This window comes from Taeniopygia guttata, chromosome 1A (assembly GCF_048771995.1).
Source record: "Taeniopygia guttata chromosome 1A, bTaeGut7.mat, whole genome shotgun sequence".
NCBI lineage: Eukaryota > Metazoa > Chordata > Aves > Passeriformes > Estrildidae > Taeniopygia > Taeniopygia guttata.
The window spans coordinates 23,926,676-23,944,424 of record NC_133025.1 but is presented as its reverse complement, the minus strand read 5'-3'; the positions used below and the strand labels follow the sequence as shown (position 1 = coordinate 23,944,424).

General features: G+C 37.4%; 1 protein-coding gene across 3 annotated transcripts in view; it reads left to right on the top strand.

Annotated features, from left to right (window-relative positions):
• ST7 (suppression of tumorigenicity 7) overlaps positions 1 to 17,749 on the top strand; it is a 133,606-nt gene that overhangs the window by 90,682 nt on the left and 25,175 nt on the right. For all 3 annotated transcript variants that reach the window (XM_030257307.4, XM_030257316.4, XM_030257325.4), the window contains 4 exons: positions 422 to 497; positions 2,266 to 2,420; positions 5,426 to 5,523; positions 17,444 to 17,558. In XM_030257307.4, coding sequence (XP_030113167.1) covers positions 422 to 497; positions 2,266 to 2,420; positions 5,426 to 5,523; positions 17,444 to 17,558 — 444 coding nt within the window. The remainder of the gene's footprint in view (positions 1 to 421; positions 498 to 2,265; positions 2,421 to 5,425; positions 5,524 to 17,443; positions 17,559 to 17,749) is intronic.

Below are 17,749 nucleotides of genomic sequence, written 5' to 3'. Positions count from 1 at the left end.
CTGGAAGTTGTTTCTGTTTAGCTTTATTCACATAAAGCAACAGCTCAATGAGGAGCTAGAATAATAACCCCAACTATCCCCTTATTGTTTTGTTCCCCATGTGGAATAGATTCTACAGCTACACCAAGAGGAAGTAGCTGCTTGTCACCTCTATACTTGGCAGCCCATTCAGCCTGATTTCTCAGCCAGACTTTCTCCCAGAAAAAAAAGTTTAATTAAATGAAAGAAGAAAAAACACTGAGTATTTGGGACAAAAGCGCCTGTTTGTTATGTGTCTTTTTGAATGATGACTGAGCTATATGAAATGCTCTGTCATGAGTTAGGCTGAGATCAATAAATTCTTTTGTTATAGTGCAGTAGATTCTCCTTGTTAATCCTTTAATAACTGATAGTTCTTTCTTCTCCTTTGTTTATTGAATAGTAATGCAAAAAGCCTGGAGAGAGAGAAACCCTCAAGCCCGAATTTCTGCAGCACACGAAGCTTTGGAATTGAATGAGTGAGTGACAAAAACATTAACATTTATTTCCTGTCTTTTAAAAATCTGTCTAATGATATTTTAAGGCCGAAGGTTTGCTGTAGTAATTTTTAACCAGGATTAAAGGCACGTAAAAGGAAGGCCTACAACAGAAGGCAAATAGCACAGCTGCATGTCGTGCTAGCTACACAGAAGATCCTTAGGGTAGTGGTGACAGTGGGAGTCTTCCCATTGTTGTCAGCAGGCTTTGGAATAGCATAGAAAAATGTTAATCAAGTTACCTCCTGATGAGCATATGAAATACGCATGTACAGGGTGGAGAGTTCCCTTTTGGATTTCTCAGTCATCAAGAACAGAAGCAAGAAAGAAGATACTCATAAACACATTCTGAAATACTCATTTTATAGTATGAGAGAACATGATGTAATTTGCTGTGACTTTTGGTCCTTGAGTCTGTTACTTATTTTTTCAATGAGAAGTGTAGTATTTTGAGACCCCACAATAAACTCAGTGCTGTGATGATTTACTGATATGGCAAACTGTATAAATGTTGCTAACATGCATAAGAGGAGTCCCTTCAGTTGCTGAACTGAGATTGCTACCTTCTAGAATTCCATAAACTTGTGCTTTACAGATAGTCCTTCATGTGTTTTATCAGAAGAAGAGAAATAATTTTTTCTTCTTGTCTAATGATTTAACATGCAGCATAAAAAGGAAAAGTGAGCTATAAGCCTGTCCTACTCACATTTCACAGAATTATGAAATGATGAGGTTAGCAGAGATTTCTGGAGGTCAGTATGTAACCTCTCCCTTCAAACAGGGCCACCTAAAATGCAATGCACAGAAACATGTCCAGCAGGCTTTTGAATGTCTCCAAGGAGAGAGACTTGACAATTTCCTTGGACTGCTTGTACCAGTGCTCAGTCACCTTTACAGTAAAAAAAGTGTTTCTGAGGTTCAGGGAGAACCTCATTTTGTGCCCATTGCCTCTGTTCCTGTCACTAGGAGCCGCTAAAAGGGACGTCACACTTTGCTCTTTGCCCCCTCACTGCAGTTATTTACAAACTGACAAATTCCCCCCAAAGCCTTTTCTTCTCCAGACTGAGCCTTCTCCCACATGTGAGATGCCCCAGTCCCTAATCACCCTCATGGCCCTTCACTGGACTCTCTGCAGTACGTCCATGTCCCCCCTGTACTGGGGTTCCCAGAACTGGACACAGCACACCCACATGTGGCCTCATCAGGGCTGACTAGAGGGTAAGGATAACCTCCCTCAACCTGCTGGAAACGCTTCCAGTGCAGCTCTGCTGCAAGGGCACGTTGCTGTTTTGGTTTTTGCTTGGTCTGTGTTGGGTTTTCTTTGTTGCCGTTGTTGCTTTATCTTTACAACTACATTTATATGTTATTTTTCTATGACAAATGTTACAGTTCTGTTGATTCTTTTCATATTATTGCTGTAAGGAATACAGTTTATATTAAAACAATAGTACATAAAACTAGTTTTGATTTTCAGAAGGAGTTTTAGGGATGTAGGCTTAGTGAGACAGTTGGTTTACTTTCTGGGACAGTTGTCAGTAGGTGTACTCAAGGGCTCAGTGATACTGTACCTAAAAATGAGAGTCGTGGTGTTGTTGACAGAATATTTATTCATCGGAATAGTTCATCAGAAAGGTACACAGACAAAATTTCCTTGCCTCTGTATGTAGTACAACCTTTCCAGTCTGCATGTCTTCGTACAGTTTCTACTTCACATACCTTTCTCATGGCTTTTCCTCTGATGTTTTGGCAGGTGTGCTACTGCTTATATTCTCTTAGCCGAAGAGGAAGCAACAACAATTGTAGAAGCAGAGAAGCTGTTCAAGCAGGCTCTGAAAGCTGGAGAGGGCTGTTACAGGCGCAGTCAGCAGCTACAGCACCATGGTGCCCAGTATGAAGCCCAACACAGTAAGTTTTTTGGGAGGGAGAGAATTTCCAAAGAGTTCTTTGGATTTGGGGTTTTGGGTTTTTTTGTTTTCCCCCTAAGGACTGTGTGCTCAGTGTTTGACATTGGCTGGAATGTGGTCCTAGAGCCAGACTATTCTGTTTCAGTGTTTTTGCTTGATTCTGTTTCTGAGCTGTCAGTGCTCAGATTACAGATGTGCCTTTATTTTGTCATGGCATAAAATGCTTAAGTATGTACTTAACAGAAAAGAAAAGGTATCAGAGACAAAGAGATAATGACATTCAGAAAAAGCTGAACACCCTTTAAGGAAGTTACTTTTAGCCATTTTAGCAAACCCGGGCTCCTGTTGTGAAAAGGCACTGTAGAATGGTGGAAACAGAAGAGAAGTGATGCTTTGCCTGCTTTTTTCCATCAACTCTGGGGGTAAATGCTTTTACACAGAACACTGTGTTGTTCTGTGTAAAAGTTAATGAGACCCATTAGCCAGTGGGACATTTGAAGTTAGTTGCATTTATTAAGAAAGGTCACAAAAACATAAAATTTTAAAACTGAAATAATAAAGTGCTTTAGTTGAAAGTCTAGATTTTTATTACTTTTTAAAATTTTTTAAATAAGCAGGTTTATCTGCTGTGCTATTTATTAGATACTCCTTAAATCTAAGAAAATACATTCACTGACAGTAAAATACCAAAAAGATAATAAAGCAAACAGTCAAGGCTATTTCTAGACTGCAATGTATACCTTAGGCAAAATAACACAAATTGATTGCATAAATACAAGCACTAGCATACTTTTGGGCATCTTCAGGTTTCTCAGGACCTGATTTCACAGCCTCTGGCTATCCTCGGTAATTTGAAGATTACTGATAAAAATTGTACATAGTAAAATCTTCTGTGATCCTGATTTCAAAAGTGTATGCAAGTCTATACCTGAAAACCCAAGGTTTCATAAAGCTTGGAGGTAGTATTTTCAATATTTGTTGCTTGTGAAATCGTATTTAGGATGATTTGTCCATTATTGTTGAAAGTAAAAATAGAGAGCAGCTGAGCCCTTGAAGCAATTTTTGGACTCTAGCAGGCATATGGTTGTCTGTGAAACCTGAGTTTGTGCACTCAATCCATCCTGAGTGCAACATTCTATGAAAAGTACACAATAAATGATTAGTAAGTACTGTCACAATGTTTTTGTCCAACGTAACCTATGAAGGTTGTGCAGGCAGATACATGTATGGTATTTCTGTAACTTGTGTGTGCTAGCTGGCTACTGTCATCATCAGATTTGACAGCCTGAACCTTCAGTACTGCAGCAAAGGAAGTAACCACTGAATCACAAGACTAAGTGCATTGTCACAGAGCAGGGAGGCTGAGAATGACTGCCAGCTCTGACCAGGTCTTCAGGAGGGGCTTGATCATCCCACTGTTCTGTGCCACTCGGTGTCCCCTTAAAAATGTCAGTGTGCACCCACAGAAATTAGAGAATCTCCAGCCTCAGATGTTGCCTTGGACACAGGGGCTTCACATAGAATTCTTTTGATTATATGCTGCACTTCTGCATGGTTTACAAAGGTGGAGAGGAGGGACATGTGTTGCAATTCCATGGTTCTGAGAAGTCCTGCATTCCATTTCTGGTCTTCAGAGTTAATTCTGGGATGAAGAGTGGGCATTCAATCTTTTAAAGGTGAAATACACTATAATCTCTTGAACAATGACGTATTATTCTACGTTTTTGTTTATTCATGTGTTCCACCTCCTTCATAAAATATTTTGTTAAACCATAAAAAATAAATAATGACTTTGAGTACCCAACTTGCCCTCTTGCAAAAGGTGATAGTTTATATAAAGCAAGGGCAATTTTATTTTTATGGTTCTTCATGTTAGGCATCACAAGTCATTAGTAACCTCGGAGAATTTTGGTCTGAAAAATTATCTCAATTTCATAGTAAGTAGATGCCTTTTGACCATTCCTGTTCAAAATCCTGAAAAGAAGCTTAACCTGAAATGTGTACCTCACAGTACATTACATAAACATGTTGAAACAGATGTAAGTAATAAATTGTGTATTAAATACGTAGGAATCAATAAAGAGATAAGGAATTAGGTAATACAGAATACAGCTAAAGAAATTCTTCTCTCCTTATTTATTTTTTCCTCTAAAGTAAGTTCTTTCGACCTGCTGCTTAATCTATTTGAAAATTTTAATCACGGCTTTAATATGATTTGTAGGTATTTGGAATGTTTTCAGCACACATGTTGTTCTTATTATGAAAGGCTTGAAAATGTTAGGAATAGGCTAAAATCTTACCAGAGCACATGCTATACACAAAGATAATTTGTAGCAGGTGTATTACATTTTCATGATTCAGTAATTTTATAGATTATTGTCTGTCCAGTCATTTCCTGTTGGTCCAGAAGCATTTTAAGAGTTCACATTCAAAGGGAATGAGAAGTGAAAGAAGTAAGAATTCTCCAAGAGAATAATTAAAACTGCTGTTTAGTTTCTGTCATCTTCACTGTTAGGGAATCTTCTGGCACACAGGACTATCATATCTGAAATAATACGTTAATTTGCCATCCGTAATTAGTGGTGTGAGGAATTTGAAGGTGGTAATTGGGTAATGAATTAAGGCTGTAAACCAAAGGTTCAGAGTATACTTTTTGTCTAATCATTAAGAAAAAGATTGTTAGGAGGATGAGGATTTGCTTTAACACTTCTGGTTGACAAACATGTAAATAACTGTACCTTCAGATCTGCTTATATTTCACCAGTGCAAAGCCAACCCAACAGTACTTATTTATACCACTGTATGCTTGAGTATTTCTACTGATTTCAGTTCTATTATGCCACATCTAACCCTTCAGATTTTGGTAGCGTTTTGTTAAAATCCTTGTGAAAGCGTTGATGGTAGTGAATAAGAAAATATTGGAAAAAACCTGTGTTTTCTTTTGTGTTGGAATACTAAATGAACCTTTGTTTTATCTTAATGCTGTTTCTTTTTCCTCTTACACAGGAAGGGACACCAATGTGTTAGTCTATATTAAAAGAAGGTTGGCAATGTGTGCAAGAAAACTGGGAAGGACCAGGGAAGCAGTGAAAATGATGAGAGATGTGAGTTTGGATTTCTTTTACATGTGATAGTTACATAATTGTAGTATAGAAATTACACATTTTCTTACAAGTTAGCAGCCATTCCTGCTTCAGTCAGCACTGTTGATTTTTCTTTTGTATGTGTAATGCACATAAAAACTAAGTTAAGTGATCCTTTATTTATAGGGTTATGAAAGCAACATCAAATACCAGATGGATAGTTACTCATGCAGACTGAATTTCCCATACTGGTACATGTGCAATAAAGTGCAGTCTTTAATTATTTGATAATGAAGTTAGTAATATCTTTTTTTCTGAGCCATGTGGTGAATGCTGCTAACTTCATAAGCGGGTCTTAAGTATTCTGTTTTCTCCTTCAAAGCTGCAGTTTGGCTTTGTGCATTGTTTGTGTCACACTGTTCAGCTCTGAGGATGTTATTTATTAATGCAAAACCTGTCACTGAAAAGTCAAACCCCACGTAATGAATCTGATTAACTGAACCCCATTTGAGATGTGGGCTGACTGTATTCCGTCTTTGTAGGCAGGGGAGCTAACAGTGGTAATTATAAGTCAGTAAGCTTCAAAGCTACAGACTGGAAACACTGAACAGTAGCTATTTTGGAGATGGCAGAAGGGGCAGCTGTTCACATTAGGCAATGTACATGTTTCAAATATGTAAAATGCTTGAGTTTAGATGTAGCAGTGAATTCCCAGAATTTCTTTCAGTGATATTCCCAGGATGCAGATTAGGAACACAGTTTTTTGAGGAGATTACTTTGATATCACCTGAGGTAGTAAGTCTGTGACAGAAGGAGGAATAGAGCCCTACAGCTCTGGGCAAATGATGGTAAAACTGCCTCCCAGTTTCCTTTGTTTCTTACACTTCATATTCCAGCTCCCACCAAAAAATGGAAGAGATAAATCCAGCAAGATACATAGTTCTGCAGATTGGGATGCAGGTGTTAAATTTTAAATGCACAAAATTAAATCCCAGACTGGAATGAAGCACCTGTAAAGTGTGCTTTTGGCAGCTCAGATGAATGGTCCAGGAACCTGCCTAGTGAAAAGGGAAATTCTTGTTACTTGTCAATAGGAATTTTAATGTAAAAAGGAAAGTGACTTTCTGTGGAGCTGAGGCACTTGCATCAGGGCAGTAGGGCAAGTGTGCTTGCCATCTTGGAATCCAGGACTCAACATCTTCTCCTGTAACTGGAGCACTCTAGCATTTTTTGAAAATACTGAGCAGAGTTCACCATAATAATGCAGGTTATCATCTTAAATATCTACAGATGACAAGTAGTGAGTCACTTTGTTTTCTTACTCTTGCTGGGGCTCTTCAGGCTCACAGCTCACAGTCTCCAGAATCACTAGAATCCCAGACAGAGGTGTTGAAAAAGAGCTTGTCACGAAAACTGCCATTGTACAGCCAGGAGTGTGAGAAAGAGGGATGAGGAAGAAGGACCTGGTTTAGTAGACTTCTGGTCAGCTGGGAGAATGTTGATTTCAAAAACATGGTTTTCAGTCCAGCCAGCTCCACTGATTCTTCATGAATTTTGTTACACAAGCACTGTGGGATAAGTACTGAAATGTTTTTGGGTAGACATTGGAATTCTAAGTTCTGGCATTAATACACAAGAAAGATAAAATTTTGAATTTCCCATTCAAATATCACACATCATAATTATGGCAAATTCTGGAGCTTACTATGGGCTGCTAAATGTGTTTTGTGATTTGTAGATAGGGCTATGGGGAATGGATATTCTGTGAAGCATTCTTCTGCTGATGTCAATATGTATGGATAGTTGTGCATGCTGAACACTTGGTTTAGAGACTTGGGTGGTCTGTCTAGTCCTCGATTTCTTATGCAAACTGAGAAACAGAGCTTTGATTAGTGAATGACTTACTTTTTCACTAGAGATAAAATCGTCTGAAATTTATAAGCAAAATAGAAAATCATTGAAATTAAGTACAATGGGGATCTCAAGAGGCAGCAAAAACAGGGAGACAAAGTCATTAGTTATTAGACACTTGAAGAACAAAAACAGTGTTCAACAGGAATGTTTTGTTAAAATGAAAGGACTGGATGCAAGACAAAGGAGGTATAAAGATGGAATTTCATTTTAGAGAGTTTCAACTCAGATCAATGCATTTTGTGTTTTTCTACATAGAGACACTGAGCCAAATTCTCAGAACTTAATTAGATGCCTTTACAGCTCTTCATTTTAAGCAAGCAGAGCTGAGAATTATTAAGTCTTTAGGTGAAATCTTAAAGCAGCAGTAACTCTAGGTCACAGCTCCAGTACACTGGGAGCATGATTAGGGTCAAGTCAGCTTTGCAGATGCTTCTCCTCGCCTGGCTTGGAGCTACTTCTTTCTGATGAATGCATATCCTCCATTTCTTCATAGAAGTCATAAATAGGACACTTACAGAGAGTTTGAAGAACATGAATCTGTCATTGAAGGTTTCTTCGTGATTGATGAGGAAGGAGATGAATTTATTCATCCTTAAAAGAATATGAAGAATATGTTGGCTGGGGACTGCTGAATCTAACATCAGGGAACAGAGGGCGGAGGCCCTGTTTGTGTTTGAAAGATTGAAAACAGGTTTCTCAAGACATGGAACATGATGGAAATGAAGTGTTAAGAGGTTCATGACACCATCTGGGAAATATGATTGGGATGTAGTGAGTCTTTGACACTTTGAAAAAATAAAATATTTGAGAGTGTTTAATTTATTGCATATATGAGGCCATCTTGAGGACATTACTGATGGATTAGATTGTCTTGCTTGAATTTTCTGTAAGAAAAGACTGAGACCCTACTTAAATCACCTTAATGGAAGGAAAATGAGCTGTTGGCGACTTAAATAAGAGTTTATATGCACTGCTGATAGGAAAATCGTATTTCCTAATATTAGTATTAATATGATTCTTAATTATATTGAAGGCATTTTAAACCAGGGGCTTTTTTTAAAACTGGTTTTTAAAACTGTTTAAAATCAAGGGTGCTTTAATTTTAAAAAACTGGGTAGGAATTTCTGTTGCTTCTATGATTGATTTTGAGACAGTATTTTTTTGTTGGCTTTGCTGCTTGGATGTAATTCATTCAGTTGAGTTGAGTTAATGAGAATTACAAACCTGTAGTTTCCATGGAAGCATGGAATTATACATAGGTGTTGCTTTTGCTTGTATTTCTGATCATAATTATTTACTATATTTTGCTATAGAAACCAGCAGCTGTCACTATTTGTATATATTGAGTTAACTTGTGATCTCATTTTGATTAGTATATTGTTGGAATAAGTCCAATGCAGCTAACAGAATTATGCTAGTTTTATTATTGTTTGTACAGAGCATGATATGGTCTGTGAGGGAGTTAGATTGCTTTTACTGTCCCCGAGGAGAAAGTCTACAGTGCTTGTTGTTTTATTTGTTGTGCTGATTATGTTAGGTAGATTTTAAGTAGTTTTTTCTAAATGATGTTGGAGAATTTAGTATGTGCAGAGGCGAAAGGCCACAGTGGTGGCTGTGAGTAATCTTTAGTATCCCTTCGTGTTGAGTCTTCCTTGTGGACAATGTTGCGAGCCAGCAGTGGTGATGAGCAAAGGTAGCCTTTTGTGCCAGCTTCTTTCCATCTGCTCTTTTCAGATTCCCTCGCCATTACAATGGAGGAAAACAGGAATGTGCTAGGTTTGCATCTTGTGTTTTTCACTGATTAAAAACAGCGAGTATGTGGAGGGTATGCAAAGGCACTTCCCTTTCTGCTTTGTGGGTGACCGAATCAGTGACTGCACCACTGAATTCAGGAGTAGGCCAACACAGTCATTTTTCTTAACTGGGTCACTGGAGTATCCAGATAAAAATGTACCATGCAAGAAAATGAATTGTCAAATTAATTGGAGCTTCTGGGATTGTTCTGGGGAACATTTGGTGAAACAAGCTTTAATCGAGGGGAGATGTATGTTTATGAAAAAGAAGGGTGGCAGGCAAAAGGTGTGCTAGTGGACAAAGCAAGTGGAAGTTCTTAATTGTTTCATTCTTCAGAGAGAAGATCTTAATTGCTTCGTCCTTCAGAGAGAAGGTGAAAGAAACTCATTCTAGAGTGTATTTATCTCCTGTTCCATGGACATCCACTCCTTCAAAGATTGCTTTGTATTCTTATTAAGTACATACTTCTGAGACACAGTGGAATTGCAACTTGCTCTGTGCTCAGCAACTTTGTTCGGAATTGAGTGAGGTTTAGGGAGAGAAGAGGGTCTCCAGGTCTTCCTTAAGAAGGATAGAAGGAAAAACAGTTTTTCAGGGTCAGAAAAGTGTATTTTACTTCTAGTTTCAATCACATCTGCTGAAAAATTAAAATTACTCTTTAGATCACAATAAAGGACCTAGAAGTATGCTTCTACATATTTAGCTCTGAGAACCTTGGTGAGGATATTTCAGTTGAATGAGTTTCTGTGTTCATCTTGGTGCTCACCTGCAGTCACTAACTGTGTATTTTATGCCACCTAAGCAGCATAAAAAAGAGGACACCTAAGCAGCTTGTATTGTCAAGAATGCTGCATGCTTATCCATTGGCTGCATGAAAAGTTCTGTAAACAGCTGGGCTGCCCTAAGCATCTGAAATAGTTTAAGAGGTTATGTCACTTGAAGGGTTTGAAAGGGTACTTAACCACACTAAATCAATTTTAATAATATGGGTAGGTTGGGTTTTTATCTTCTTGTGATCAGTTGTATTAGTGATTTTTGCTGGCATGATAGTTCTGCAAATCTAGGATACTTTCTTGGCAACTTCTTTTGCTGAGCTTTGAATAAGGATTTCCATTCAATATTCTGTCGAATTCTGTGTTCTTGTGTGCATTGCTGATTACTTCTTGAGTGAGACAAATACGTAGCCAGAATAGTGTTCTGCACCTCAAATTATTAAGTTGTGTGAAACAGAGTACTTATTTCTAATAAAGATGTTATGATCCCTCACAACTTAACACAATTTCTGCAACTACTTGCATTGACAGCTGCTGTCTATCTCTCCCAAATGCTTCTGTGCTTGAGGCAAGGATTAGTGAGTCAGACTCTTTGGCTTGTGTTACACAGGTCAGGTTAGGCTCTGCCATGAGTGGGATTCTACTTTTATTAACATATGTAGCAGTTGTTTCAAGTACCATTTGTTAAAATTTGATGGGAAGGTACTTAGTTCAATGAGACCAAGTGTTATCTCATAGATTTTACTATTCTTTACTGCTACTATACTTTTAATTTTGCTACTTTTGTGAATGGTGACATTTGCCAGTGTCCACCACAGAGTGCTCTCTTCAGTTAATTCTTTTTCTGATCCACAAGCACTGCAATAATGGCACATGATAAATGCTGATTTTTACATTTTCATATGTCTCTATGTTCAAATACAGTTTGGTCACACATTCACATGGTGTGCTAAGTGGGTAGAGCAAGTTGGAATAGCACTCATTTCAATGGGCTCTTAAAATGAAGACTTCTGTGATTCCCCTGATGATGTTTATCCCTTCCTTTATCTTCATATGACTCAGACCCCTCACTTGTAGTCATAATTCTGTGATTCTGCCCAGAACTCTCAAAAGCTAGATATTTGGTGAGTGCTATGTAAACTGACAATAATGTTTCTCATATAAATTACAGATTTCCAGCATTGTTGTTCTATTAAGATAGAATACAGTCACATAGTCTTGCTGGGAGCCCTGGTAACTGGACTCCTTTTTGTCCATCATCTTGCATCACCCCCATATTGAGAGACTTGGATAGTACTTTCATTATGGTCTTCCATCTCTCTTGAATCTCCTAGCTTATTTTTGAGCTCCTAGATAATTTTCTTACTGCAATTTCACTTAAAAATTCACTTATAAAAATACATGAGCTTCTGAAAAAAGTACTATGGGATGTTCTTTCAGGGATTAGTTCTGCTTCTGTCTATTGCTTTTTCCACCTCTTAGTAGCCACTTTTGCTTTCAGAGAGAATTAGATATATTTAATATGAATTTTCATGAGCAGGTTGTTAGATAGAAGGTGTCCCCCTCAGCAGGGGGGTTGGAACTAGATGATCTGTAAGGTCCTTTCTAAGCCAAAACATTCTTTGAATCTGTGATGAAAACAAAGGAATTTTTTTTCAGCAGGACTGTGAGTAATAACATTATTTTCATGCATTATAAAGTTACTAATGTTTGATGTAACAAACATTATTATAATTTAGAACTGTTACATGTTTTATATAACATGATTGTTCAGTAGTAAGTATAAAATCTGGATTGACTTGTGCTCTTCTGGGTTCATGCCACATCTGTCTTTAAAATCCCCTTTATTCCTGAAATACATTTTTTACAGCATAGTCCAAATACCAGCATTTTCGTAATTGTATTCCTTAAAGAATTTGTCATACTCCAAACATTTTAATCTTCCAATTAAGAGAGAACAAAAAGGCTGTATGCTCTAACATGTTTCCTTAGAGTTTGCATATTTAGTAAGATTGTTTTTCACTTCATTTACTCATTGTTAATCCTACATTGAAGTCATATTATTTTGAATATTATGCAGCACTAGGTCTAAATTCAAGTTTAAAATGGAATGTTGGCAAATTATTAACCCGTGCCATTCCAGAGTTAGTGTGAACTGGATCTGCGTCTCTTTTCTGACCCTCTAAGTTACCAAATTTCCTGAATTCCACATATGAGGATCCTACTGCTAATCATTTCCAAGCTTCAAAACAACAGGATCTGATGGATTTGGTTTCTTAGCTGCTGTCCTCTCATAGCTGTAAAAGAGTAGCTGTGAGCTGCTTCCAGAGTAAACAGTGATCATTTACCCAAAGCAATGCAGCACTTAGAGGAGTTAATGAATTGACAGAAACCTACTTCTGCTCTGATTAAGGAGAACTTTAATTCAGGTAGGTCCAGTGTATTTTAGATACTTTTCCAACTCAAAGAGGTATGACGTGTTTTTATCACATGAATCCCATTCATAAAGAGATGATGGTGGAATGAGTTGCACTTTTAGGACCAGGAGTTAGACTCATTTTTAAGCATCTGATGTTGTTGAGAGAGGCTTTTTGTGTGCTAACTTCAGTCTTCTGACAGTGTTTCTGCTCTTCTGTCCTTGCCAGGTGAGCTGGCCAGGAGAACAGCTCAAGAATTAGTGTATCTAATTAGACATCAGAAGGTCAACATGGTGCCAATGCCTCAAGCCCAGGGTGAGCTTCAGTCAGAGCTTAGACATCTGAAAGGTCATCTGCAGACAATGAAGCTCAGAGAAATGGAAACTTCTGTTTTGCTAGTCGGAGATAGCTTGGAGTTATACCTTCCCTGCCTTATTCAATTAACAGATTATAGGTCATATACCAGAAAGCAATTTATACAAAGCACGTGTGAAAATGCCAGTGCTATCCATACTTGGATATACCCAAGTAACGATATATCCAGCTTGGTCCTTCAGTTTTGGTGGACAGCTGCACCTGAAAGATAGCAGCCTCAGTCATTTTTTTTTAGGAGATAGAGTTTTCCATTTCAGATACCCACTGCAGAAACATATGCATTATTAATTAAGGTTTTAACAGTTTCACTGTTTGCATTGAATTTCCCATGTTTTCTTCTTGTTTCTTTGTTTTGAGATAAATTCACATTTCCTTTTTATAAATGCATTCAGTTGAATACATTGATCTGACTAATGTTACTGTTTGTTTGTGGAGAAGACAGGAGTACAAGCAGCAATGAATAATTACATGCCCTGCCCATTAAATTTGTGACCATACATACAATCATAATGAAATGGAGAATAAATGTGTCAACAGCAGGTTGTATATAACATTATTCATTTGTCCACCTTTGTATTCTCTTGAGTCCTGAGGTCTAGTTGTAGGCATAAGCTGGAGGTTATAGTGGGTTTCTACACAAATAATGTTTCTTGGTTAATTGATTCATGATGTTAATGTTGTCACAGGGAGAATAATGCATGCAGACATTAAAGCTGCATTCTTTAAAAATGTTTTAAAAATTAGATCTAAATGAAAATGCCAATAATTGAAATACTGTCAGGGAATTTTCTTCAATAAATGTCCTTTGGGAGATGAAACTTGTACCTCATCCAAGAAATCAGATGTGGATTTCTTTGTACCATAAAGCATTTTTTCCGATCATCATATTTTCATATCTGTCACAAAATCATTGAACCTACACCCTGTAGTGTGAATTGAAGTGAGTCTGGGAATAGGGTGCCTCTGGGACTAGTGTTCCGATATGTTCAGATTGTGTCAGACTTCCAGAATTTTTCTGCAAACTTATATTCCCAAAATATTATTTATCTAAAAAATTAAAACTGAATTACCTGCAAAAGCTACCTTTTCTGTATCTTTGCAGTGTACCTAATGACTCTTCCAAAGAAAAGCAGCTCCACTTTTTACACCTGTACCTATTTTCCCCTAAACACACAGAGTAATTGGAACAGAATATGTACTAACCCAGCTCCAGGTCTAACTTTGATTGCCAGAAAGTATTTTGACCAATAGAAGATCCAGGTAAAATCCTTATAAACGAAGATTTGGCATGACACGTTCAACAGCTGTTTGAATATCCTCATGTTGTAAGGAGGTAATATATTTATAGCCATATGGTGTCTGTTTTCACATGGTGTAAAAATTAGTTTAGCTCAGTGGAACACTTCTCTTTTATGCCAGCCAAGAAACCAACTAACTTGAATTTTACAATGGCATTCCTAGTCCTAAGTAGTGCATATGTGAAATGCTGTATTGGCTCTGTGGCTCAGGAAATCCTGAGTGCTGAATTTGATGTCTGTCTCTTGAGGTCTGAAGGTGTGGAGAAAGATGATAGCAGATCCTTCATCTTGTCTTCAAGTGCAGTGCCTGCCACTCAAATAAAATTATTTCTCAGGTTACAGTGAAGAAGTAAAAATAATTTAAATTTATAAGCCAAATGATTTGGCAAATACTGGTCTGTAACTCTGCAGAAAATAAATCTTTGGGTGCAAAGGGATGTCCATGCCTCTGAAGCTGGAGACCAATTAGAGCTCAATGATGTATGGATCTGGGGAACACAAGGGTGTGTTTTTCATCTTGTGTTTGGGAATATATGTGCCCATCTTTACATCTCTCTATGGAGTATGAATCAGCTCCCCCTCCATCCGCTATGGAGCGGAGCAAGCTCAGTCTGCTCCCACTGCTTCTCAGCATGACCCAGTATGTGGCCTTCCCTGACCAGTCACCAGACCTGTGTGGCAGTTTTTTCTTTCCCAGTGTTTGTTTTCACTATGAGACCTGAAAGATGACCTGTCATATTACTCTTCCACCCAAGTGGCTTTACTTTCTGGCAAGTTTCTCAGTAAATAAATTTTTACTGTGATTGGAAATTATTTGCAGTGAGAACTAGAAACTGTACATCCAAATATGACAGAAAAATGAGTTCATGTTTCTTTTTCTTTTTTGTTTTTTTAATAGCAAACATGCTGTCATTTATGCACAGTCAGTGTTTAAATAGCTGAGTGGTCACTTAGAGGTGTTTTGAGGCTACAGTATTAACTGAGTTCACTGTTACTTCTTCACACTTGACCTTTCCCAAATGAAACCTTTATTAACACTTTTCAGTTTGGAGGCCTGGCAGTCCAGACAGTGACCTTTATTCCTCTGCTGTCTGAGAAAGGCTTTATCACTCTGACAGAACCTAATTAAAATAGCAAAAAAATTAATCAGTGAGTGATGTCAGTGAGAGGCGGAGAACCAGAGTAAGAGCTTTTACTGGCCAGAGTACATCTATAACTAGCAGCTCTTCCCTTCTCTTCACTGATGGAGGGAATGTTACTTTGCCAGCCTTTATTCATTCTCAATGAGTTGGGATAATCTTTCTTAATCCCTTAGAGAGGTTTCTTTGCAAGATGTTAATTTTGAACTTTAAATCACATTTATGTAGAGCCAGATTCTGTCATGCTCTTTCCTGCCAAATAGTAGCTTCCTCTCTTAAAAATCTAATACTGAGTAAGGACAAGAATGAAGAGGAGTAGACTTAATGATGGATCTTTAACTAATGAATCCAAATATGTGAATTTTTACCTGCACTTACTTCTCTTCATGAACAATGACTTAACTTTTTATTTTATTCTCAAACCCTTTCACTTAACCTACATGAGCATCAAGATCTCAGGATCTGTGGTCCTTTTTTTTTTTTTTTTTTTTTTGATGGGGGAGAAAAGCTTTCAAACTATGCAGTTTTGTTTGTTCTTTTTCACAGGTTCAGCTCCTATCAATGAAACCAGCAGTTTATGGCCATCCCCATGCCATTAATATGAAAAGTTCAGTGACCTCTTTCAGCTGCTCTCTCACTGATCATGATTCTCACCAGAAATTTATACAATTTGTTAAACAAAACAATGCTATTCTTATCTTTCATCTTCTAATAATCCTTAAACTGCAGCAAAGTCAATGCTATTCCAGACAGACAAATTTAAGAATCTTAAGGGCAGAATAGTTCTCCCATTAGCTTATGCCAGACGATTTCACAAGAAAGAAATTTTCTCCGCTTTGCTTCTCTGTTTACCTGTTAATGTGTCTTTCTTAGCAGAGTGAAGAAGCTCCAGTGCATTGCCTTATTCTCATTTTTTTAAGTTCTTGGTGAATATCCATCCCTCATTTCAGTCCTTTCTACTTTTATCTTATCTGTTTGTGCGATTAAGATTTGCTGGTTCTCATCAGTTTTGGTGTTTACATCTTGAAAGGTTTAGTAAGTGTCAGAATTTTCAGATCTGGCTTACTATTTCCAGATAGAGCAAGACTGACCTTGAATCATATTCTTTACTTGACATGTTACAGTACTTCTGTTCTCATAAGCCCTGTCAGAGAGATTGTAAATTTTAGTGTTTCCCTGCAAGTTCTTGAGAAGCAGTGGTAATATCAGTTACCCCAGTTTTTCACTGTCAGGGACCTTTTTGTGCTGAATCTACATCATGAAAGCAGTTAAACAATCATAAAGGGGACACAAGGAACCAAGGATCTTTCAACACTTCAGTTCTTTAGAGAATCACTTTGACAATAAAAAATATTGTTTAATCGATTCTGCAGTAAAAAACAGGTATGGTTCTTATAGGTGTGACTTAAAAAAAGAGATGCAATTGAGTATCAGGTTTAGCCATTTGAATCTACTCAGCTACTGAAACTGAGGATGTTTAGAAACAAATTCCTGGTATCTCCTAATGGCTTAGTTCATAAAGTAAAGGCACTTACATGTGAAAAGGTTAGATTATTTTAACTCAATATTTCATTCAGTTTGTCATACAAGATGTATTCCTTAGTTATGGTGTTTGATTTGCATAAGCTTTACCTTTCCTATTTTTGCTGTCTTTTTCTTTTCTTTTTCCTCCTTCTCCTTCTCTTTCTCTTTTTTTTTTTTTTATGTCGGCCACAGTTGCAATTGTGTTCTCAAGTACTAACAATTACAAATCTTGGTATCACATACTTGATAATACAGTTGCATATATGTAAGCTTCTCTATGTAAGTAGATATGTAACATCTCTAATTTGATTATTGTGGTTTTTCAATGTATTTAATGGTTTTACCAGAGAGGTGCTGGATTATGTACCACTGATACACTGGCGGTACGCTGGTAAAGATTCTTCCCCAGAACAATAATTCTTTTTCACTTTGAAGAAAGATATTCATTGAAGGAGAGTTACGTGCTCAGATAGCTGGGTTGTTGGATTTGACTAATTACATCCTATACAAACGTGTCTTGACAAGAACCTGACCATGTATCCATTATGAGCTTAGAAATTTATGAGATAATAGTGAGCTTTGGGAAAGAGCTAAGGGCAAGGGGAACTGAGGAGTTTTAACTTGATGTTGTCTATTTCAATGCATTTTGAACAAAAAACCCTTCTCCATTTTAATAATCTAACCCTTTCATATGCTATTGATTGTAGTTGATGAAGGAGTTTCCCCTGCTCAGCATGTTCAACATCCACGAAAACCTGCTAGAGGCTTTGTTGGAACTGCAAGCATATGCAGATGTCCAGGCAGTCTTAGCAAAGTATGATGGTAAGTTCAAATATGTATTTTTATTATCTCTAGGTGATACACACAAAAGGAATATATTTAGGTCAAACTCCTAATATTTAGGAAACACTGTAACTGTATTGATAGGCATGAGCTTCGTACATGCCCTTACACAATCCTTTATCCAAAGATTAAATACTGTGCATTTTTTTCTGCCAACCTGTGCTGAAATC